Here is a 23,936-nt window from a genome sequence, read left to right as displayed (position 1 = left end):
TACAGTGGGATCCATTCATTTGTTAGGCCCTAATGTAGATAGGGTTTACCGAGAAATTCTTCTCCATGTGATAATATGATTCTCCAATTTATGGAGGTTTAAAATGGACCGTGTTGGGTCAAAATCAGGGTAACATTAACTCGAGGACACGTGACAAGGGGTCCACGGAGACATGTAGAAGCAAGAGTGCATCGTGGCTCCTACCGAGACAAAGGCCCCTTGGTCGGTTGGGAGCTGAGAACCGCGAACCACTATGTTACTCAGAGCCAAAGATCCGATGACCCCAAGACCCAAGCAGAGGGTAGAGTCCTCAACTCACTGATACCTGGGAAGTCACGACCGAGAGCCACCACACAGTGGGACGCAGAGTCGATGCACTCAAGTCCCATACCCTCGGCCAAGTAGGAGCCCTCAACAATTGTACATCGCCTCACCACTCCAGGGGACTCTACAACGTCCCTTCGCCACAAACTACCGGTTCGTTACTGTTAGCGATCATACTGGTGCCACACCGCCGTCACATTGTTGACCTGTGAGACTCGAAACCATCATCTATAAAAGGGAACCATCCACTCCATTCACAAGGCAGTGCCATGCCACTGAGGCATGCACACCCGACACTCGTCTCAGATTCCCTAGAACCTCTCATCCTTTCGTATTCAATTCTTATTCCGTTGCCTCCTTTGACTTAGTGTGTCAAAGGGTTTTCCTGGAGTTCCAATTCCGGACATCCCTAACCTTTGTCCTGTCTGTGAGCGTAGGACACAAGACTAGTCGACTACTCTTCGCTGGACCACGCTTCTACCTGACGAGACCAAGGGTGGGGCCCACCTGAGTCTGAGAGTCATATTTGAGTCTCAATAGGTGGAAACCTTCATGGTTCTAAGTGTTAGATATCTTATTGAGAAGACTTTTTGCACATCCATATCAAAATGCAACAAATGAATGGTTTGGATCACTCAAACAAATGTGGGCCCCACTGTATTTTTGGGCTGGTAACCGTCTAGCATATAAATTTTCATGTTATAATATTTGTATCTTCGTCACTTACAAAACAACAAATAAGACAATCTATAGATAAGCTTATCTATGCCCATAACCAAATTATAGGAGAAAATTATTGATGGACATATTGGTCTCGCGATTTCCCCTTCTATATAGTGAGGCCTATTAAAATGCTATCAGCGCAACCGTGTTTTGATATCCATAGATTGTTATCTACGTTCAAGAATGAAAGATCACCTCAGAGTTTCTACCACTGGGCACGAACATCAACTCAACTCAACTCAACTCAACTAAGCCTTTCTATCAAACTAGGTGAGGTCGCTTAATGAATCCTTTAGGAAACTTTCATGAAGAAGGTGAAAGAGACTACCCGCCTCAAATTGACTAAGTCTAATTCTGACGACACTGTTACGTTGCTAGCTCGAGTCTTTACTCATTATTTCTACCAAGTTTTTTCCGGGCCCGGACATATTCGTCAATTTATTAAAAAACAGATGGTGTTACGGTACTTTGCAAAGAAAAATGTACATTGCTTGAGGAAGGGGCCTCCAAATCCTCCCTATAAATCCGTCCTTGTTCTCCCAATCAGTCTCCACATCGCATTCAGAGTAAGAAAACTCATTTTGCTTCCATAGCATCTGCAAAAACTCTATTTCTAGGGTTCCGAGTTTTCTCTTTTCCTCTCTCGTATACAAAATGGATCTCGATCTCAACGCTCCTCATTCCATGGGAACTACAATCATCGGAGTAACCTACGATGGTGGCGTAGTCCTCGGTGCCGATTCAAGAACAAGCACTGGTAAGTTTATCCTTTCACTGGATCTTTTTTTTTCTTTTTTTTCCTATATTTTAGTTCTTCGTTTTTCCTTGAACAGTTGGATTCTGAAGTTTCCTTGTGTAGAGATTTTTTTTTCATGTTCTGAAATCTCCTACTATTTTTTCATGCATGAAAAAAGATAATTTGAACCAACCGTATTTAATTTTTATGTATAGGGAAGTTTGATTTATGATATATCCATCTAAATTAACCATAGTAATAACATTCCTCACTAAATCATGGAAAGGAAAAAAATTCCTCCATCAGAAATGTTTTTCTTGCAATCCAAACAGGGTCTGTGTAAAGTTGTTCTCCCCTTTGCAAGAGAAATTTCAATAGAAGCATGAAAGATCACTTTTTGATTTATGCTTTCAGGAATGTATGTTGCTAATCGGGCTTCGGACAAGATAACACAGCTGACGGATAATGTCTACCTTTGTCGTTCCGGATCGGTAATGACTTTTTCCCTTCCCCCCACTCACTGTTCTTTGTTGTCAGTTTTGTATCCATTAGTTTATATAATCTCATGAAAGGAGGCCGATTGCTTTGTTTTTCTGAATTTTATTCGTCATTCCTTTAGGCCACGTTTGGACACCTCATGTTTTTGTATTTGGATTTGGATTTGAGTTTTGGATACAAAATGCATCAATCACTGTCATGCTCATGTTGAGAGAGAGAGAGAGAGAGAGAGAGAGAGAGAGAGAGAGAGAGAGGGCTTGCTGCAGCAAGGTCGAGGAGCAGCGAGGTTGAAGGAAATTGCCACAAATATTGATTTCCAAATAATGTCTTGCAGAACAGATTTGAAAATCGGATTTTTTTTCCACAGTTGTAGCTGATTTGGAAATCTAAGGATCTGATCCAGTTCCCAATCTCAACTGCAAATGTGAGAAATCCAAATCTAAATCTCGTGGGTATCCAAACGTGGCCTTACAGATCATGTATACGTGTTTCAAGCATTAGCACTGCAAGTTCATTGATCACTATTTGCCATTTGAACTAGTTTGTAGAAAGTTTGACATAAACAAGGGAAAATTTCTTTCTCCTCACATTGGCCTGGAGATGAGAGATGGGAGTTTCAAATGATTTTACTTTTCTTTACGTGTTTATGGTTGGTGACTGCGATTGAATTTTTACAGTTAAATCATTTTTTTTTTTTTTTGAGTGACAGTGTTCAAGGCCCATAAGCTGTATAGATTTATTATTCTCATGCAAATTGTTTTTCTTATTTTCCTTCCTAGGGCATGTTTTTAAGTGCCTACCTTTTGCGGTTTTGATGATCCAGTTTAAAAAGTGTCCTAATTCTTGGTGGGGCGCTTAATATGCGTGCCTGCTGTAAATATGGACAAACAGCAATAGGGGGCTTTAGGCGGGTATGCTACGAGTGTTGGATACTCATATAGGACCTCCATACATAATGTGAACAAAAAGGGAGCTCAGTACGAATGTTTTATCTGTTCTTTAGATGTTTATGGTTGGTGAATGTGATTAAAATTTTGCTAGTTAAATCATTATCTTGATTGATGGTGTTTAAGCTGTATCAGTTTGCTATTTTCTTATAATTCCTTTTTAATTTTCATCCCAAGGTCTGATTTCAAATGGATTTGTTATTTGTTGTTATGCACTTATGCTCGTCTTGAAAAACTGTCCTAATTCTTGGTGGGGTGCTTAATATGCGTACCTGCTGTAAATATGGACAAACAGTGATAGGAGACTTTAGGTGGGCATACCGTGAGCGTTGGATACTCATAAAGGACTTCCTTACATAATGTAAACAAAAGGAGGATCTTAGGAAGGGCTTCTTCAGGCATCTTTTTTCTAAGTTCTTTCACTTTTCTTTTCTTTCTTTGATTCATTTTGATCCTAGCTTTACTTTTTTGATTCCCTACGACTGCAATAACCTGGTTCGTTGGGCTTATAACTATTCGAATTCCTTCCATAATATGGCCTTAGTGGGTCATGGATTTTCTTCTTCTTTCTCACTGAGGTACTTAAAGAAATTTGGCTCAGGGCACCAAAATATTGGTGACTGATCTGGCCTACTTCCATTATGAAATGATTTTGGTCTTCTTTGGATGTTTATGGTCTGTGAATGCGATTAAAATTTTGCTAGTTAAATCATTATCTCGATTGATGGTTTTTAAGCGGTATAGTTTTGGTATTTTCTTACAATTGATTATTAATTTTCTTCCCATGTTCTGATTTCAAATGGGTTTGGTTTTTGTAGTTATGATAATGTTGAAAAACTGTCCTAATTCTTGGTGGGGTGCTTAGTATGCGTACCTGCTGTAAATATGGACAAAAAGTGATTGGAGACTTTAGGTGGGTATACCGTGACTGTTGGATGCTCATAAAGGACTTCCGTACATAATGTAAACAAAAGGGGGAGCTAATGAAGGGATTCTTCAGGCTTATTTTGTTCTATGTTATTTCTCTCTCTTTTTTCTTTCTTTGATTCATTTTACTCCTGCGATCCCAACTAGTTTGGGACAAAGGCTTAGTTGAGTTGAGTTGAGTTTTCATTTTGCTCCTGGCCCTACTTTCTTGACTCCCTACGACTGCAATAACCTGGCTCATTTGGCTTATAACTATTGAGAATCCTTCCATAATATGGCCTTAGTGGGTCATGGAATTTCTTTTTTATTTTCTTTCTCACTGAGGTACTTTGAGAAATTTGGGTCAGGTCACCAAAATATTGGTAATTGATCTGGCCTGTTAGTTACTCGGGGGCTGCTTGAGTCCTGGGTAAAAAAAATTTCAAGAAATTTTTTTTGTTGGACAATGATTTTTTTAGCGCTTGATTAGCTTAATTTCCATGGTATTTTTTACATGATAAAAATTTCCTCTTTTTCCATGAAAATTTTAACCCCCACACAACCTTGGATTTTTTTCCGTGGAACCTTTTAGCCTAAATCCAAAAAACCCCCTTGAGCAAAGCTACATTTTGACTAGCTAACTGTTACATTGAATTAGGGCTAAGAGGTACACATTGCTGCTGCTTATTGGAGTTAGATGAAGCTGAAAAAATGTCCTAATTCTTGGTGGGGCACTTAATATGTGTGCCTGCTGTAATTACAAAGAATGATCGAGGGCTTTAAGTTGACATTCTTTGAGTATTGGATGCTCATAAAGGACCACCATACATGATGTAAACAAAGTGGTAACTTGGGAATGTCCTGCTCCCCCTCCCCCTCTCCCTCTTTTGCTTCAATGACCTGGTTCAATGCCTTAATAACCATTCGAATTCCTTCCATAAGACGGCCATAGTGGACATGAATTTCCTTTGGTTATTAAGTCTTTTGTTGTGAGACCTGCTCGGTCTCTTTTGATTTTAATGAAATTGCCATTCAAAACACACGCGTGCGTGCACGCACACGCACCTCTTGCTTTTTTTTGGTCCAAAGATGAAATTCACACGCACGCGCGCGCACACACACACACACACACACACACCACACGCGCGCCCGCGTGCGCGCGCACACACACACACTATATTATCTTTGTAGGAGATTGAAAAGTGAAAACACACTTAATTTCTTTGCACAAAAATTGTACTTTGTAAAACGATAGGACCTAGACACTCCGAATTATGTTCTGATTCTTCATGGGACTGTAGCACATGACACTGAAATTATGATCTGTGGATCCTACTGAGAAGGGTTCAAATGGATTGTGATACTGACGCTGTTGGATCCAATCCAAATTGGGTCTGTTAGTTGAATGCACGCTTGCATACCTTTATGTGCATGCACACACAGATGCATGGTTTGTAGGAAACTTGGTCGATTTTAGTTGTGTGTCTATGTCACAGCCTATCTAGATTCAACTTGAAAAGCTCATCAATGCAGTCTGTTAATAATTTAGATGCATTTAGGTTTGTTGATTAACTTGATTCGTTTGTTCCAAATAGCAGCCGTGGTCCTATAATGGTATTGAGTTCTTATCATTCAAAGAATAAAAATAAAATAATGATATTGAGTTCTTGGTATGTTAAATGTCTTGCTCCAATTTGTTATTGACGGAAACAAAGTAAAAATAAGTAGAAGCTTGAAGCTTGAAGAACAGAATGCAACACGACTTTATCCTCAGCATTTGTGATCGAAAGTGACATTTTGATACAAAATAGTACTGGTGTGCCAACTTGAATTTATATCGACAAAGATTTGTGACTTCTTTGCCATTTTAGTGTCTCTGGATAGAAGACCTGCCGCAATTTCTGACCTGTTTTGATACGCCAAGAAACAACCAGTGTTGTCACTTTCCCACTTCTTTTTGTGTTTTTTTTTTCCATTTCTTTCAGTTCTGTAATCATCAAGTCACTGCCTATACACTTACTTTGAACAAAATCCTTTTTTCATTTGTGTTACTTCGTCCATTTCTTTCACTTTTCCCTTTAAGCATGTAAGTTACAGTGTTGGTTATGAACAGTCTTCTTCCCTTTTCCCTTTAAGCATGTAAGTTACAGTGTTGGTTATGAACAGTCGTCTTCTTTTTTCCCTTTGTTATGTTTTTGTGTTTTCTTTACATGGTTGCAACTTTTTTTTTGCAGGCTGCAGATTCCCAAGTTGTATCTGATTATGTTCGTTATTTCCTCCATCAGCATACGTGAGTTAATTTATGTTGCTTCTAACGGCCCCGTGTACCATGTTCCTGGTGGTTTGCCTAGTTTATTTTTGTCATCACATCTTTTCTTTTGACTGATTAAGTGACTATGTGTTATCCATAACTTTATGATTGACCGATTTGATGATTTATGGTTATCCAATTTGATCAATGTGGATGGCACATTTTTATATGTTTTTTTCTTTCTCTCTTTTTTTATATGCTTCTATTAATGTGAACTGGCTTGAATTGGGACCGAGACCAATGTTTAAAGACTCATTCTCTGTCAATAACTTGCTCAAGGCAAGATGGGTCTACCTGGGCAAGTCATTAGTTGACTCGGTGAGTTTTGATGGACTCAACCGGTTTGAATGAATTTTTGATTGACTTGGTAGGGCCACTATTGAGCTTTTAAAGATTAGTTGAGCTCCCCGAATTAGATGGTGCTCTTTGTGACAACTAGCAACACGAAAAATTGAATAAAAAATGCAAAAAAGCACTGTTGTCAAAGTGTGCTTAATTCCTTATGGGTCATTATTGCATTACTTTATACACTTAAACCAGTTTAAATGTTTTTGGATTTTCAAAATATGTAACTGATTTCCACTGGTTTTTGTAGTTGTCAACCTTGTTCTAGGTTCTTAAGTTATTAGGCAGAATCTTCTTATCAGCAATTTGTGGTTGTTTATGTTTTCATGAGAAATGTAACTCCCCACAAGCCGTAATTACATGCACAATACTCATCAAATGACAAAGTACATGCATAAGAACATTTCTGCATGTATTATTATTGGTTCTCTATCTAGTATCTTTGGCTTCTTGGCCTCTTGATTAGTCATAAATTCTTAGTCTGTTAGTTTCTGATACAAACACTTTGAAATCCTTAATACCATATTCTAATATTCGATGTCAGCTTTGGGGGGAAAACCAATATGTTCGGCTGTAAAATATTATTGTGAAAGGTTAAATTAAGATGTAAGAATCAAGATGTTATGGAAATTTATAACAAAAACGAAAGTTTTAAAACATTTACTAATTCTATAGTGTATTATTATGGAATGGAGTGTTGGAATCTAAAAGCCATGCTGATTTTCTATAAAGCAGAAAATGATTTTTTTTTTTAAATGGCAAATTGAATTCATTAAGAAAGGAGAGGGCCGAGATGGACCCCACCAAAGAATACAAGAGATAATACAAATATAGAGAAAAACAAGAAAACTCTCAGAAAATGGTTTCTTAGTTCTCTGAAATGAGGTTTAGAATTTAGGAAGCAGATTTCCTGAAATTTTTCAGAAAATGCTTGTGAGATTGGTGTGGGATTGCAGATGTTGGGCCTTTTCGCCTGTGGTGATAGTTTCAAGCGTATGAATGTTGCGTCCGAGTCAATCATTATGCTTGCCTATCAAAAAGTGAAATGGATGTATGTAATATCTTGACAAGAAATTGCAGATTAAATTTCAAAGTGTTCTCACCAAAATGTCACTAGATTATAATACAGCTTGACAAGAAATTGCAAAAACGAAACCAGTTAAATAGATGTATGTAATATCTTCGTGTTCTCACCAAAATGTCACCACATTATAATACAATTAGATATTGTGTTCGTTTCATTTTACTGTTCATCTATAATAAAACTAGATCCTATGCTCATTTCATTTTACTATTCATCTGTAGAGATAATGAGTAGATAATGATATATACGAGGATACCACATGATATTTTGTCTCTGTTGACGCTGTGTCAAATTTTGTGGTTTATCGATTCTGAATGGATCCTAAATGTAGATGCTGCACTAGTAATGAACACAATTAGACTATTCAGGGCTTGTTCCATAAGCTTGGGCACGGTTCTCAATTCTCACATATCGTGCGTACTTTAATCATTCATTGCTAGTGTATGTCCTTATAGTGGAGCTACCCATTACTAATGTATTGCTTTTTTTCCACATATTTCCCTGGATTTTTTTAATGACCATATCTCTGGATGTTTAGTTTGAGGAAGGTTGTACTTTATTTATTTTTAATTCAGTTGTTATTGTAACTTTTGTGGTGTTAGCTATGCATGCAGGATTTTGTTTAGTACATTACATAATTTTATACACTGTCCACCCTTTTGAATGCAGAATCCAACTTGGACAGCCTGCAACTGTCAAAGTTGCTTCCAACTTGATTAGGTTATTGTCATATAATAACAAGGTATGCCCAAACTGCCCATTCTCAGAAATTTTTACATTTAAGCATGACTTATTGAAAAAATGACATTGACACTTAAGATTGGTGAAATTAATTTTGAAGTTCTTTTTAAAGGTAATTTTCTTCTGACAGAATCCAGTTTTAGTGTATGTTTTGCTTTGCTGATAGTGCCTCATCATTGAATGAGCTTACCGATTAGGTAAACAAGATAGTTTGTAGGTTTTCTCCTCTAATTCAAAATGAATTAGTTTTGTAAGTAGTTTTTTTTCAAGAAACTTTCTTTATGTAGGTTTTCTAATCCATAACAGTCACTCACAGTCACCACACACATACACCTGAATTCTGAACTAGTTTACAATGCAGGAGTTATAGGGTGTTCACATATTGTTTGCTTCCCTTATATTATAGATTGTAAATTCTGAAAATCATCATATAGAGCTTATATTTGGGATGAATTTTGCTTTAAAGACGATGTACATACGCATTTTCATATTTTTATATTTGAGTAAACGAAAATAGTTTAAAGAAACTCCTAGTTGGAAATTAGCCCCTAAAGCAGCGGTATTTTTGTTATCCCATGAAAATGTTTCGACCTACTATTTTACTTCCTTCTCCTTAGCACATAGCACGATATTTGAGTAAACGAAAATAGTTTAAAGAAGTTAAAGAAGCTCCTAGTTGTCATCCTAAAAAAGTTCACTGGAGTTCATCCATACTTCCATTATATTTGATTCTACCTTAGTTTCTTATTAGTTGTTGAACTTGTCAGAGGATGCTAGAGACTGGCATGATTGTTGGTGGTTGGGACAAGTATGAAGGAGGTCAGATATATTCTGTGCCTCTTGGGGGTACACTTTTGGAGCAACCGTTTGCGATTGGAGGTATGTCCCTGCACATTGGAGCTGTGTCCGGATTTTATGTTGGATTTGTATAAGTATCTAGGTATATGTCTTGACTTGTACAATTTGCATTTTAAAGGGTCTGGGTCAAGTTACCTGTATGGGTTTTTTGATCAAGAATGGAAGAAAGGGATGAGCAAAGATGAAGCTGAGGTATGTAGATTTCCATTATGGATTTAATTTGATTTCGTTTCAGATCCTTCTGTCAATTTGTTAGAATTGTGTACTATACATTTGCACAAAGCAATTATTAAAATTTTCATTAAGCACAAATCATGAAAATTGATGGCAAACACTGCGCCTACATCTGGCTCAACTCCTTTTGTTGGTAATATAATTGCTTAGATCATGAGTTTTTGGTTGAATATTCAAAATGGAATCCATTCTTTGCATCTTAACTTTATTAGCGATTTTGTTATATAAAGCAATATTTTTTTTAAAGGCAGTAACCTTGGTTTGTTTGTCAGTTGTCTTCTCGTTTTTAGTCTGCACGCACAAGATAGGGTGATGTCCCTACGTTTCATGCTTATTTCATTAATCTTCTCATTCTGTTCTTTTTGGACTGATGACAATTTAAATGTTCTCTCTTTACATTTGCTTCATTATGTAGATACTAATTTATCTGATGTGACGAGGTCGGTGTTCTGTTAGTTGTAATAATTATAATATTGGATGATTCACGGTTTTATTTTTGGCGAATCATCGATTACGGCACTATTATTTGGCTTGAAGTCCATTCTTCTATATAATAAAGCCAGTGGTTCTACATAGTATTGGAGATGTGAGGTGAATTTTTTGTGGAAGTTAGATTTTTTACAAGTAATGTGGAAAAGAATTTCCAGTTCTATATTTATCTCTATTTCTTCCTTTCCCTTTTTCTTTGTATTTCTTCAGTTCTATCACACCACTGTGTATGTATTTTTGTCATGTTTTCGCCCATCTCTATTACTCTTCGTGGTTCCCAGCACTGCCACATCTGTCCAAATAAGCTAGGTGCTTAAAGATACTGTCTTGTTGTACAATAATACAATATACCACTCACACATGATTCCCATTGCAAATACCTCTATTAAATGTTGAATTCTCTCACTCTCTCTATATATGTATATGCATGTGCAGTGTATACGGAATTGGTGTTCACAACCATATAATTTATTCGTTTTGCAATCGTACCATGTCAGTTTGTCTTGTTTGATTTGCTTTGACGTTTCTACATGTGGGACAAACTGAATTGGGTGGCATCCTTAATATTGAGTACCTCTATACCAGCATCATCCCACCACCAATGCACACACAGTGTGCGTGACGGCGGGCGGGCGGGCGGGCGGGCTTGATATTCCCATGCCCACTAGACAATAAGCGCATGACCTTATTTGTATTTTAATGAGAATCCTACAGGTTGGGGTGATGGTAATTGCCCCAGCCGGTTACTCTTGGCATCATTTTTTCAAGGAAACTAGTTTTTTTCTTTTACTCAATAGATGAGAGTAAGACATAGAACGTCTGATGATGCATCACGAATAGGGTTATTTTAGTCTTTAGGCTGTTTTAGTCTTTTATGGTGTGTTTGGATCGCTGGAATTGGGAATTGGTATTGGTATTTGATACCGGTTTAGGCGATTCCCGCGTTTGGTTGCATTTGCCAAATGGAATTGGAAACGATTTTTGAATCCCAGCGGAATAAACACGGGAATATTAAGCTCATTATGATACCCGCCCAATGGGGTGGTATTGTGATTCCCGGAATCAAGAGAAAAAATAGGCGTCATATCTCGCTAGATTTTTGCTTCTATTATTAGATATTGATGAAAAACTAAAGTTACCTCTCTCGTCTCATCTCCTCTTCCTCTCCATTCGGCTCTGCAAATTAACAATATTCTCTCTGCAACTCTACAAAACAATAACAAGGAACAGGGTCTCTCTCTCTCTCTCTCTCTCTCTCTCTCTCTCTCTCTCTCTCTCCACTGGTCTTTGTGTTTGTTGTTTTTCCAAGATGAGATACTATTATGTCGACATGAGCTTATCTGTACCGGATAGTCCATTGTTTTTCAAAAAAGTACTGTATACATCACACCATAGGATGATCCAAACCGTTCATTCGATTGGCAAATTGTGTAAACTCTCATATGAGTATATGGCATGTTAATAAAGCCCCCAAAGCCCTACTCTCTCTCTCTCTAGAAACTTCTTGAAAGTTTGCATCTGTCTCTGGAGAAAGATAGCTATTGTTGGGTTCTTCATGCAAGTTTAAATATTTCCCAGGGAATTGTCCGGATCACAAAAATTAAATGTTTATTATGTTGTACAGTGAAGGATGTAAAATATGTAGATAGATTATCAAGATTTTATTAGAAAGATACAAGTATTATTTATTGATGTAATTATTGAAAAATTGATTCCATTCCAGCGTTGGTCTGGACGGTACCAAACGCTAGAATGGGAATCACGATTGATTCCTTATATAAATTCCAGCGCTTACACAAACACTAGAATTGGAATCATTATCCGTTTACGGGGGGGAATTGGAATTGCATTGGAATATGATACCGATACCGATTCCTGATTCCGGTGATTCAAACGCACCCTTAGAAACTCTTAATTAAGCAAGTTTCTTTCTTTTAGGGATTGTAAAAGCCTATATATAGGCCTTGCTTGCTTTTATTATTACCTTTGATGATTAATTGAATTGAGTTAAGCTTTGAGTGCTTCTTCCTCCCTAATTTCTTCTTCTCCTCTCTAAATTCTTCTCTTCTTTTTCTAATTCTTCTTTCTTCTTCTTCAATTTCTCTTCTCAGCCTACATTAAATGCGTAATCCTTTGCAAATTGATAGGAATTCCTTGGAGAACTTCCTACCTTTGATTCACCACCGGATATGATTTATAGCGTTTTTTTGTTGATACTGGTGAGACCTAGTCTGATGATGTATAGTGTATAACCTGTTCTCATTCCCCGATTGCTCAGCTACACCCCATAAGTAATACTAGGGTTAATAAACAGAAAGAGAGATGAATGGGGATTTTTCGCTGCAGGGTGGTGGATCTGCAGACAAACTAAGGTCGGTTTCATCAGAAGATGTTGAACAGTCGATGAGCCGTGACGACTTGGTGTGTCCGGATGGGGGTGGCGGTGTGTTCGCGCAGATGGTTGTGCTGCTGATGCACAGGTAAACGGCAGAGATGATGCACATGCAAGCAATGATTGGTCTTTTAAGACGATGCTAGAGCTGATATTTTCTTTCGCGGAGGGCATTGTACCGTGGGGGTGATTGGATGTGATGGGGGTTGGATTGACGTGCTGAGGGTCTTGTCTCTATCTGTTGCAGGCCATTTTTGCCATAGTGCCGAGAACAGAGAAAGGAACTGTAGATGATGTGGGCCATTTTTGCTGGTCGAGTTTTGCAGCTACATGGGAATTTTGAATGGATGGGTTAACAAAGAGTCAGCTGGTTCCTGTGACAATAATCCTGGCTTCGTAGAAGAAAAAGGGGCTCTTTGTCTGTACAGAGATGCTACTCTCCTGCTTTTTTTTGGTCTGCTGATCAAGCACACCTGAGCTTCTTAAGTTTGTATTCACCTTCGCCTTAGTCAGGAACTAGGCTCAGTAAAACCATCACCTTCTCCATCTCTCCCTACTTTCCCAAACCTTGTCACTATTTTATCAAAACCCACCTTTTGAAGCCTCCATCAAAATCAAACCCCCTTTAAAACCCCATCTTCCTCTTTTCAACCTCACCTCCACCTAAACCCTAAAAAGCCCTTAATCCCCTTTCCTCTCTTCTATATTCATCAACAATGTTATACCCTTGCCTTTGTGTTGAAAGTATCATCAATTTGTTCTTTTCCCTTGAACTTCTCGAGATAACAAATTAGGTTGTGGCCTTATTGTTTCAAGTGCGTGGGAACTCCCCCATGTATTCCAGCTTGCCGAACTTTATTTGTTCACTTATTATCTAGCAAGGCCCTTGACATCTTTATTTCACACCTTTAAATTTCTGACACTTCAAATTGACTTCAAGGCCAATTTTTATTTTTTACTCACCAACTTCAAAAAGCATGCATATGTTTGAAGTTGAATAAAGGAACCAGACCTTGCGATGAACCTTATAAAGACTTTGAGTCTGGTTTCTGGATAAACCAGGAGCTAACGAAGTTCAACCCGCAGAAGAGTAGAGCTGTCTCTGTGCCATGCTAGTTTTGGTGTTTAACTTATTAAACTTGGAAATTGATATTCGGACTTCTGAGAACTAAATTTATTTTATAAAACATTGACAAAAAAATAAGGAAAATACGAAACCAAAACAAAATAGGTTAAGGGAAAAAATTTATAAGAACAATCAGGTGAATCATTAGACGTACCAACCAAAAGAAAAAAATGGTTGTTTGAGGTGGGACATAATTAGGATTTTGCGAAACTGGGGTGAAGAAGGGCGGAGCTAGTTAAATGAAATAAGTTAAGAAGCAAGAAACTGAAAATGAGCTTTCGACTCCACCTTAGCACAACTAATGATAGCCCGGAAAATAATGGTGGTTTTTTGGCTTCATGCTGGGATTCCGGCCAAATCGATTAACTTGGCTGTACAAGTCCCCAGCCGTATGTTGAATACTTGCTGACCGATTCTTGTCCTTATCTTTTCTGTTTTTTTTTTTATCAATTCCTATTGTTCACAATTATTCTCCTTGTTGCTGCTGCTGTTATTATCTCAATTGCTGTTTTTTTGTTTCTCCTGTGGAATAGCATGTCTGAGGTTCTCTAACTTTCTTCTTGTAATGCAGAAATTAGTGGTGAAAGCAGTCTCTCTTGCCATTGCCCGAGATGGTGCAAGCGGGGGTGTAGTTCGAACTGTGATTGTGAGTCTTGTTTTGCAGGCTTTACTAAGTATTCAAGTATTTCAACCTGCATCCTTTCTGGCAAAACATAATGAAACTGCCCCACAGTTTGAATATGGACAGCAATTTGAAATTTTCTTTTGGATTCTTTGGGAGCTGATATTCTTGCCTCACTATATACTGCTCCACTTCTATAAAAAAAATAAAAATAAAAATTATATACCTCTCATGCCCCCTGTGATCAACTTTTGGAAGTAAATGGTTGTCCACCAAGCGGGGGTGGTGTTCAACAAATTCACTATCCCAATTTGGTCATATTAGGGACTAAATGCCTTTGAATTTGCCAGTTCTGGCTGTTTTGAAACTAGCTTTAGCTGCTTACAACCAGTTTTGTGCTTCCCCCAATGCAGATAAACTCTGATGGTGTCACAAGAAACTTCTACGCTGGAGATACTCTTCCACTGTGGCACGAAGAATTGGAGCCCGTGAATTCATTGCTCGATATGAGCAGTCCCGAGCCAATGAGCTCATGAACTTCTGGAAATTGTATTTGCCACTTTCTGGTTTATTTGACATTAATATGATCCCTTTGTTCAAGTGATATCGGCACCCCTCCATTGGATCGGCATATGCGCGATATACAACTCTGGCACTCCAAAAACACCGGTATATTATTGTTTCTCATGTTTTCATTTTAAATGATCTGGGGGTCATTCATATTTCAGTATTTCCAGTCAGAGGACTTGTGATCTAGTTGTAGTACAGAAATTGCATGAATTTCATGTTACCCTGTTGTGACAGATACCTATTTGCTTCTTTATATTTATGTATGTATTAGTATTTAATAGTGCAATTGCTACTAGGGTGTCAACAGATCCATTTCGGATTGGATCCAACTATGTCTCGGACACAATCCGTTCAAATCTCTTATCGGTAGGATTCTTGTTGGAGGGCTTTTGGGATCCTACTTTTGGTGTTTGGGTAATGATCCATTTCGAATTGGACTGTCCATTGTCTGAGGGAAGAGGGAAGAAATTCTAGATGAGAAGAATGTTATCTGAACAAAATTGAGAAATTGTAAATTGTTACAAAAATATAACTTATGATTAGGCATAAACGAATGAAAATATAGAGGAAAAAAAACATTGGTGTCCTCGAATTTGTGGCTACATCTGGGTCACGATCTGAAATAATTTTTAGATCGAAACGATGGTTTAGATCCTGTTATTGTGCCCCAAATCCCATCTATTAGTGTTTGATTTGTTGGATCTATGGACCATCCTGGTCCTTGGAGCTACTACTTCTTTTTGTTAGCTACATGGATGTGCCAAACGAACCATTCTGTCGGTGTAAACTCTTAAGAGTTAGATCGGCATATTATTCCTTGAGTAACTTTTATACGTAGAGTGCTTTCTACCTCTAATAGACCATGATCTAGATTAGAATAAGTGATCTAATGTTTGAGTGGAGACCGACATCATGAGCGACCTCTCAATGCAGCTTGGGCTGTACTGCTCGGGGGTAAAGCTAGACAGCATTACACTTGGCACATGGCCCAAGCCTCTCTTTGAATACCCAACAAAATCTGTGCTTATTTACAAATATGATTATTTAAAGTTAATCTTATTTGCAAATGAGATTTTAAGGCCGGTGTGGAATGCATTAGCGAAAATAGATTCAAAACTATGCATACGAGATTATAAGCAATTCAGGCTATTTGCATATATAAAAGGATATTGATATTGGCGCTATCATGTTTTGGTAATTGTACTACCTCTGCTCTGTCTTTTCTCTTTTAACCAGACCTTTTTTGGGAATGGTGAAAATCTTTGACAGCTGTTAAAAACCGATTATTGGACCCGAAATTAATCATATTTTTGAGTCCAATAATCAGTTTTGGTCTCACCATGGGTTCTCAAAATCCAAAACAAACAGGGCATAAGTGAAAAACTGCTCTGTCTTTTCTCTTTTAACCAGAGCTTTTTTGGGAATGGTGAAAATCTTTGACAGCTGTTAAAAACCGATTATTGGACCCGAAATTAATCATATTTTTGAGTCCAATAATCAGTTTTGGTCTCACCATGGGTTCTCAAAATCCAAAACAAACAGGGCATAAGTGAAAAATTGTAGAGAGAGAGAGAGAGCTTTCTTGATTCATTAAATGGAGCTTGATAGATCAAGGGCCCAGGATCATTTCGCTGGACTTTCTTTCTTTGTTCGAATCAGCGGATCTGATCACGTAAAAGTGACTTTCTTCTTAGCATTTCGCATTTGTTGGTATGAGGACTTAGGCAGAAAGCCACTTTCACCATCAATGCATGTTTGTGAGATTAAGACCATTGATCTTGTAGAACATCGCGAGAGGACCCACATGGATTTCATCCTCCGTAAATTTGATAAAGGACTAAAAAAATCAACGGTTTAGATTTTCTTGGAAGAACCCAAAATGATAGTTGTTCAAGTAGGTCTAGGATCATCTGATCAAGCAATCCAATCAGAAGCGGGCCCCAATTAGTGTCTTTTATGAAGAAGAGTAAAAGTGACTTTGTTTGATATACATGGTCAGTGTTTTTAAGAAAGTACTGCGGGCCCACTTCACAGGCTCATCTCTTCATTAGTTTGGCCACAACCACAACGTAAATAGGCTCACAGGATGATCCTAAATTCCTAACCCTCCTATCTGAAGTGGGACTGCATCATCCTATGCACAGATTATACACGTGAAGTCTAGTATTTTTCAGAAAGTACTGTAGGGCCCGCATTATGGAAATTTGTAAATATGGTATGGCTAGGATTATCCTATGCAACAAATAAACGGTTTAGATAATAGGCCCTACAGTACTTTCTGGCAAATACTGGACCAAACGCGCACTCACCCCACAAAATCTATTTATGTTTTACCTCGTCATAGAATAGAAGGCGAGTGAGTGGGCCGAGTCAGGAGGAGGAGAGAGAGAGAGAGAAGGTGCAAAAAGATGAAGAGTGCTTCTTCCAAATCCCTCCACAACGTATTTGTGTACGGAAGCCTATTGGCCGATGAGGTTGTGCACGTGCTATTGAAGCGTGTCCCCGATTCTTCTCCCGCCCTCCTCAACGCCTAGTATGATTTCATGACCCATCAAAAAATCACTTTGTGGGGGTTACTTTTTTAGTTGGAAATTGGGAACTTACATCTTTTCTATTTTTCCTTATTTCTCCACAACCCACTAATTAGCATGTGTTGTGAATGGTACTACTATTTGAAGTTCATTTAGAATTCCATGGAATTGTTGGAGTTTTGATCTTCATTTGTTAAGGAAATGCATGCATTACTTCTTGTGTATGATTTTTTACTGTCATTTGTGTGTGTGATATTCATATAATCATCAATTCAGTTCATTGTTTACTTTGTTGATTCATGGCCTCGGTGTTGGAAAATGAGGGCCCTTTATAAACTGAAAGTTTCCTTCCACAATTATGCTCTATCTGTTGGTGTCACATTGGGTTTGATGGGTTTAGAACTTTAGATACATGAAGATTTTAACTTGTATGCTTGGTGTTTAATCATGTTGAATTTTCTTGCTGGAGCTATATATGTAAATCTGTGAGTCTGGTCTGGGATGGAGTATATGAAATTGGGAACTTTTGATCTCGGAGATAGGTACACCCTTGATTATTCCATACAAATGTGTAAATTCTCGGACCGCGTTGATGAACATCCTTAAAAACATAGGAAAAGGAGTATTTTTGGGATCTCTGGACTATGGAGTCATAGAGACTATAGAATATTTCTGATACCACATTAACTTATTAGTTTGTTACCTACAATATTTTGGTGGTTAATGCTTTTTTGCATAGATTAGATAATGTTTTATAAATGTGATATATCTTATTTACATGAATTTTCATTTTGCAGCCATAGATTTAGCATTAAAGGACGCGTTTATCCAGCAATTCTGCCTGTAGAGGATAAGAAAGTTACTGGAAAGGTTTGTTTTGGCAATGCTCTCATTTCCAATCATAATAACTGTTTGTTTTGGTAATACTCTCATTTCCTATACCAATAAGAATAAATGGCACAGATTTGTATTTATTTCCTTCTGAATAATTGCAGTCATGTTTTAGCTTTTTATAGTTCGCGGTTTCTTCCTTGAAAACTTGTGAATCTTGGAGTTTTTAATGGCTCTTTGTGAAACAATTACTTCTATAAGGAGATTTATCTGTATTTATTTTTACAATGCTTTCAAAAAGCAGATATGATTTTTGGAGAATGGTGCTTCAACATTTCTAAGTATTGTTAAAAACTTAAAATACTATGCTTATTATTTTAGTCGTTTAGATCAATTTGAATCTCATAGGAAACCATGCACCATTCAACTTGAATATTACATAGTACATGATGCGCTACTCACTCAAAAATTGGAGTACCTTATGATTCATGTTTTAATGTTTTAAAAATTAATTTGATGTTGTTCATTGAAAGAGATGAGATGTAATTGGGCATATTATGATTTCCCTCAACTGTCTTGTTGGTCTGGATGCTTTATATCCAATCATTAATACATAAAAAGTGAGACGAGCAATTGATTAATACTTGATCTGATGTCAGAATATGGTTGATTTGGCCCTATCTTTTTATTTTCCATCTATACTCAACTCAACTCAACTAAGCCTTTGTCCCAAACTAGTTGGGGTCGGCTAATGAATCCTTTAGAAATTTTTTATTTTCCATCTATATTTTTTCTAATTTTAACATTAAAAGAACTTAAAACTTCATTATCTGATCTTACGATTTGGTTTAATCTGCCCATCTTACGATTTTTTTGCTATAATAGCTAAATTTTCTGAAACATAAAAAATCAATGATTATTCTTTACATCATCTTTATCAAAGCAAAGCGTAGTCTGGCTTGGGGATGGTTGTACTTCCCTTCAGCTTCTCAAGTTTTTACCACAATTTCTGTTGTTCTTTTTTATTTTCAGCATAATTTTCCTTCAGGAGTAGTACTTATGTTTCATTATTTTCCTGTCACGAGAATTTCTAGCACTTTAATATGAGATGGATCCGATGGTTCAGGTAATTTTTTTTTATTGTTGTTGGTATTTCTCTTTGTATTTTATAATCTGGGTGATTGCGAGTTAGAGGGAGTTTCCAGCTGCGATTTTTTCTATTTCAACACCCTTCAGTAAGGCCCTGTTCGTTTGAGCTCGTGCCAACTGATTGTAAGACCCAAACCTATTATTGAACTCAAAGTTAAATGAATTTTTGAGTCAAATAATCAGTTTAGAGCTTACAATCGGTTGTCACAATCTCAAACGAACAGGGCCTAAGGAGGTGGAATAACATCTTCAGTGGCACATGGTTGTTTTAACTTTTAAGTCAGCTATGGCTATGATGCTATGCTTGGTCCTATAGAGCAAGATATCATCATTTTGTTGACCCCAAAAGGGCAAGGGCTGAGCTGGGATATGAATTTGGTTAAACTTTAGTGGGTTGGCTCACCTACAGGAAAATTGTTCAATAATATTACTCTGTAGGAATTCAAACAAAACTCATTTATAAAAAATAATGGCAGGGGAAGTTCTCCATAATTGTGCAATTACTTCATGGCCAAAATACCCCAGAAACAAAAATCAAACCCTTCCCATCACACATTCTCAAGCTTTTTTTTGTGATGCTTATGCCAATGTCACTTTTACAAATAAAATGTTTGTATAGTTCAGAGCTGATTAGTTTCCAGCCAGATTTCTCTTTGAAGCACATGATACCTTTGTATATTTCCAGCTATCAATCTTCAATCTCAAAAAGCTGGCCTGAATGATTTTGTGTGCTCATTTTCTCGTCTGTCAATAGTGCCTCTCTCAATTTACTACTTCCAATTCTTGCATTTGTTCGCATTTTGACCTTGCAGTTTAATCGGTATAATGATTTCTATATATTTCCTTTTATTCCTTTCAATACGAGGCATTTATTCATCACTTGATGTTTCCTTTTCTACAGGTTCTTGTGGGTATTACAGATCTTGAATTAGATGTTTTAGATACATTTGAGGATGTTGAGTATGCAAGGGATTCCGTCGAGATTTCCTTGATTGTAAGTATTTGAAACATGATCTTATATCAACTGCATGTTATTACTTATACTGCTCAACAAGTAATACTCCACAGATCTCCAGATTGTGGCATGATGTGCACAAAAATACGAGTAAGGAGGAAATTCAAAAGCCTTTAGAAGTCTTCCTATTGATTAGAAAGGCCCTATTTTTTCTAAATTGCTCAAGACCTGCTTTGAATGGTCATCTCATCGTAGATAAACTTGTCCACGGAGAAGAAGGGTAGCTACTAATTCCTGTCTTGTAGGGGCACAACGGATTTTTTTTTTTAAATGTCCTTTGTAAATTGGGTGGAACAACTTTTTCATGGATGCAAGAATGTACGGTTTTTTTGTTTGAAGAGAGTTTTGTATCAATATCAGAATGAAAAATGATAAAATGATGAGTACCTTCTAGTTTAATTTGGACAGGCATTCATGTACATGGCCCATCGCCATGTGTGTGTGGTTATCTGGTCCGTTAATCTTATCAACCATCGTGAGTCTGGCCCATTGTGCTTGCATTGCCATCAAATAATCCGAGTCCCTTGATCAACTGTGATGAAAAAGGTTTCTTTTTAGGGGTTTACCAATCCATTGCTAGTTTGCATGCTTTGATCTTGCATATGATATTTCCATTCAGTGTGTGACATGGGCCTGTAGGCCCATCAGATCAAGGGTCCCACTGACCATGCACATGTACCATTTACAGTGAGTTATTCCTGTCTCCATTCATCTAGCACTGACCGTGTCTGGCCAAATCCAGTCAGAAATATATAGATTTGTAATAAGAAATGAGAATAGAAAAGCTGTTCAATATAAATCAGCTATGACTTCTGATTCATAATAATACTATGAGGAATCTTATCAATGTCTTTGGTTTTTGCGTCTTCTATGGTTACTGAAAGGAAATGATGTGGCGTTTCAGGATAGTTCTGAGAAATTACATGCCTACACCTACGTCTGGGGAAACAGAAATGATCCAAATTTGTATGGAGATTGGGATTTTGAGGTAACCATTCTCTCCTTTTGCGCTTCTCTTTCAATGTACATATCATAGTTGTGTGAAATCAAAATTTAAGTTTCGTTTAATCAGTTAAAAGTTCAAGTTTATTCTAGAAGAAGTCCCGAGTTTATTCCTCCACAAATGCAAAAATGAAATGACGCCCTTCGACTCGAGAGCAAGACTCCTTACAACTCGCTCCAATAGCGCATCTGTCTTTCCGGCCAGAGATTGATTGAAAATGCATCCCAGCCAGCCCACCCTAATTTAACTAACCCATTCACTAATGCAGCAAACTGCAAACTGTATCTTATTGAACTAATCCACATACCAGGTAACAATGATTGGAACATTGCTATGTGTTTCTTCGGTGATGGGTGTCTTGAGCCAAACTCAAGGACACTAGGCCTTATTATTTTGCTGTGGCTCAATGGGTTCAACCCTAAATCACTTTACATTCATTAGATCTGTCTCTAACTCACTCTACAGTTGGGTGGGATGTACCACTTGTCATAGCCATAGTTTTAAATTTAGTCCAAAATTCGCGAAATTCGGATTTCGGATTCACGAAATTTAGGCAAGAGAAAAAAAACTAATATTTTTTTTCCAAATTTTGGCCGATATTTCCGAAATGATTAATTAATTATTTTTTTCTTTTTCCGGATTTCGGCTGAGGCCGAAAATGGGACCGAAACCGAAATTTAAATCCACAGTCATTGTTTTGAAAATCTTACGATTTATGGTTCGATTTACGATTCTGAGGCAAAACGATTTGAATCCCATGATTGAATCTTAATTTGTATGAATCTTACGATTTTTTATTGAATCTTACGATTCGATCGTAAATCGTATGATTAATGCGATTTATCCAAATTAAGTTCTTTCTATTACCATTCAAAAAAAAAAAGTTTCTGTATAAAAAGAAAATGTGTCTTTCTTTCAAAAGACCTCATTTCCTTTTTATATTACAAGAAGCCTCTGAAATCCCTCTCATTAGAAGGAAGAAGACAGAGGAGTAGGACTTCAAACGAATCAAACCAGTAGAGCGCAAAGCATTTGTTGAGGGCATTACTCACATCGAGGTGGGAGTCGAGGTCGACTACCATCATAAGGACAACATTGATTCCCATCTTTTATGATTGATATTTGTCATTTGATGTTTGAGACTTTGAGAATTGATATGATCTTGTGTCTTTTTTTAAAGATTATTAACTAAGATGCATGGGTTTGGATGAGAATTAGATGATTAGTATGTGTCAAGTTTGTCAGCAAACCATTCATATTACAATATTGAATGTTAATCATAGTAGTTTCTGTTTGAATTAATGAATTTGGATGAAAAATGAATAATTGGATAATGCGCCCCCCTTTTAATGTGATTTGACGTCAAAACGCATAACAAAAGCCCGATTATATTTTCAAATATTGTTCGAAATTGTTGCTCTTTGATCATTTTTCTTTCCATTTTCTTCCTTGTGTCTCTGCTTCTTTCAGGAATGGAAGCAAGTGCACATGAAAGATTTTCTTGAGATGACCATGGGTTTTGTGGCTGAGCTTGAGCTGCCTGAATCTAAACCAAGGGGTGGCCACCTATGAATCCTTCTATCAGCAGGACTAAGAAATCTCAAATACCACTAGGGAACTCTCTTGTTTGTATAATTTTCTTTTAAAATATCACCATATCATTATTTGGCAAGTGATTAATTAAATTCATCTTGCACCACCCCTATCATTTTCTCGTATTTTCCATTATTTCATTTTTCATTACTTGAAAAAATAGAACATTAAGGGAGTGATGACCGACACGAATCAATCAAATTGAAGATCAAAAGACACAAATTGAGAAGCCGATTTCGGAGATTAAATTCTTTTTGGAGAAGACTATGCTTATCTTAGGAGGGGCACTTCCGGTTCGGTCCGTGATTGAAACAATTTTGTCTTCTCCATATTATCACGTCTCTAGAGTCAATAATTTTATATGAGGATCTACTGAACTCGATCACTTGCTGCCATTACTCTTCAAGTTTTCTGTTGAGGTCTATCCCGTAGAGGTACTCTATTGAGGTCTATCCCGTAGAGGTACTCAAATTTGATCAGTGATCGATTTCTAGGTTTCGTTGTAACATAATTGGTTACTTCCAATTATGTACATCAATAGTCCTAAAAGGGGAGAAGCTATAGTTTCCCATAAAAAAGAAGTTTCCTCCATGAAGATCAAGGAAGGGGGATGTCAATAGAAGAGAAAGTCTTTATAAAATGGAGGATTCATATCTTAAATCTTCATCTTCTTTTTAAGCAAAGCCATCTAAGCAACTGTCGAATAACCCAATACGACAGTTATTGGAAGCTGCCAAAGATTTTCACCAAAGGGTTTTTTTTCCTCCTTTGTTATTGCCAAAGGAGTGTATTCAAAACTTGAAATACTTCTACATGGTGTACTTGAAACTTAAAATTCTCGTGTAAAATTGGAGTGTTATGAAGCTGGAATTGATCAATTGGGTGATATCTATGTGTCCCATTTAAGT

The 23,936-nt window shown here is 37.2% G+C and overlaps 1 protein-coding gene, 4 non-coding genes and 1 pseudogene across 6 annotated transcripts; all 6 read left to right on the top strand.

Moving 5' to 3' along the window:
* The first annotated feature begins 1,566 nt into the window (after window positions 1–1,566).
* On the top strand, window positions 1,567–15,141 carry PBA1 (N-terminal nucleophile aminohydrolases (Ntn hydrolases) superfamily protein). Its single transcript, XM_077360051.1, has 8 exons — window positions 1,567–1,804; window positions 2,198–2,274; window positions 6,369–6,424; window positions 8,544–8,616; window positions 9,383–9,494; window positions 9,592–9,665; window positions 14,286–14,360; window positions 14,750–15,141. The coding sequence occupies exons 1-8, from the start codon at window positions 1,702–1,704 to the stop codon at window positions 14,870–14,872; spliced, it is 693 nt and encodes a 230-aa protein (XP_077216166.1). The 5' UTR covers window positions 1,567–1,701; the 3' UTR covers window positions 14,873–15,141.
* On the top strand, window positions 3,135–3,237 carry LOC143852100 (small nucleolar RNA snoR103). The gene has a single exon (XR_013236679.1). It is a non-coding gene; the product is annotated as a small nucleolar RNA snoR103 (small nucleolar RNA).
* LOC143852102 (small nucleolar RNA snoR103) lies at window positions 3,486–3,588 on the top strand. The gene has a single exon (XR_013236681.1). It is a non-coding gene; the product is annotated as a small nucleolar RNA snoR103 (small nucleolar RNA).
* LOC143852101 (small nucleolar RNA snoR103) lies at window positions 4,088–4,190 on the top strand. Its single transcript, XR_013236680.1, has one exon. It is a non-coding gene; the product is annotated as a small nucleolar RNA snoR103 (small nucleolar RNA).
* Window positions 4,868–4,966, top strand: LOC143852103 (small nucleolar RNA snoR103). The gene has a single exon (XR_013236682.1). It is a non-coding gene; the product is annotated as a small nucleolar RNA snoR103 (small nucleolar RNA).
* A 2,103-nt stretch (window positions 15,142–17,244) lies between the features above and the next one.
* LOC143849818 (AIG2-like protein D) lies at window positions 17,245–23,134 on the top strand (annotated as a pseudogene). The gene is made up of 5 exons (XR_013235881.1): window positions 17,245–17,439; window positions 18,235–18,307; window positions 20,319–20,411; window positions 21,337–21,420; window positions 22,906–23,134. The product of XR_013235881.1 is annotated as an AIG2-like protein D (transcript).
* The last annotated feature ends 802 nt before the right edge of the window (window positions 23,135–23,936 follow it).

The sequence above is a fragment of the Tasmannia lanceolata genome, unplaced genomic scaffold (assembly GCF_043159265.1).
Source record: "Tasmannia lanceolata isolate RefF3 unplaced genomic scaffold, GAP_Taslan_0.1 ptg000018l, whole genome shotgun sequence".
NCBI classification, from domain to species: Eukaryota; Viridiplantae; Streptophyta; class Magnoliopsida; order Canellales; family Winteraceae; genus Tasmannia; species Tasmannia lanceolata.
Note: the sequence above shows the minus strand (reverse complement) of the source record. Positions and strands in the feature narration are given on the sequence as shown.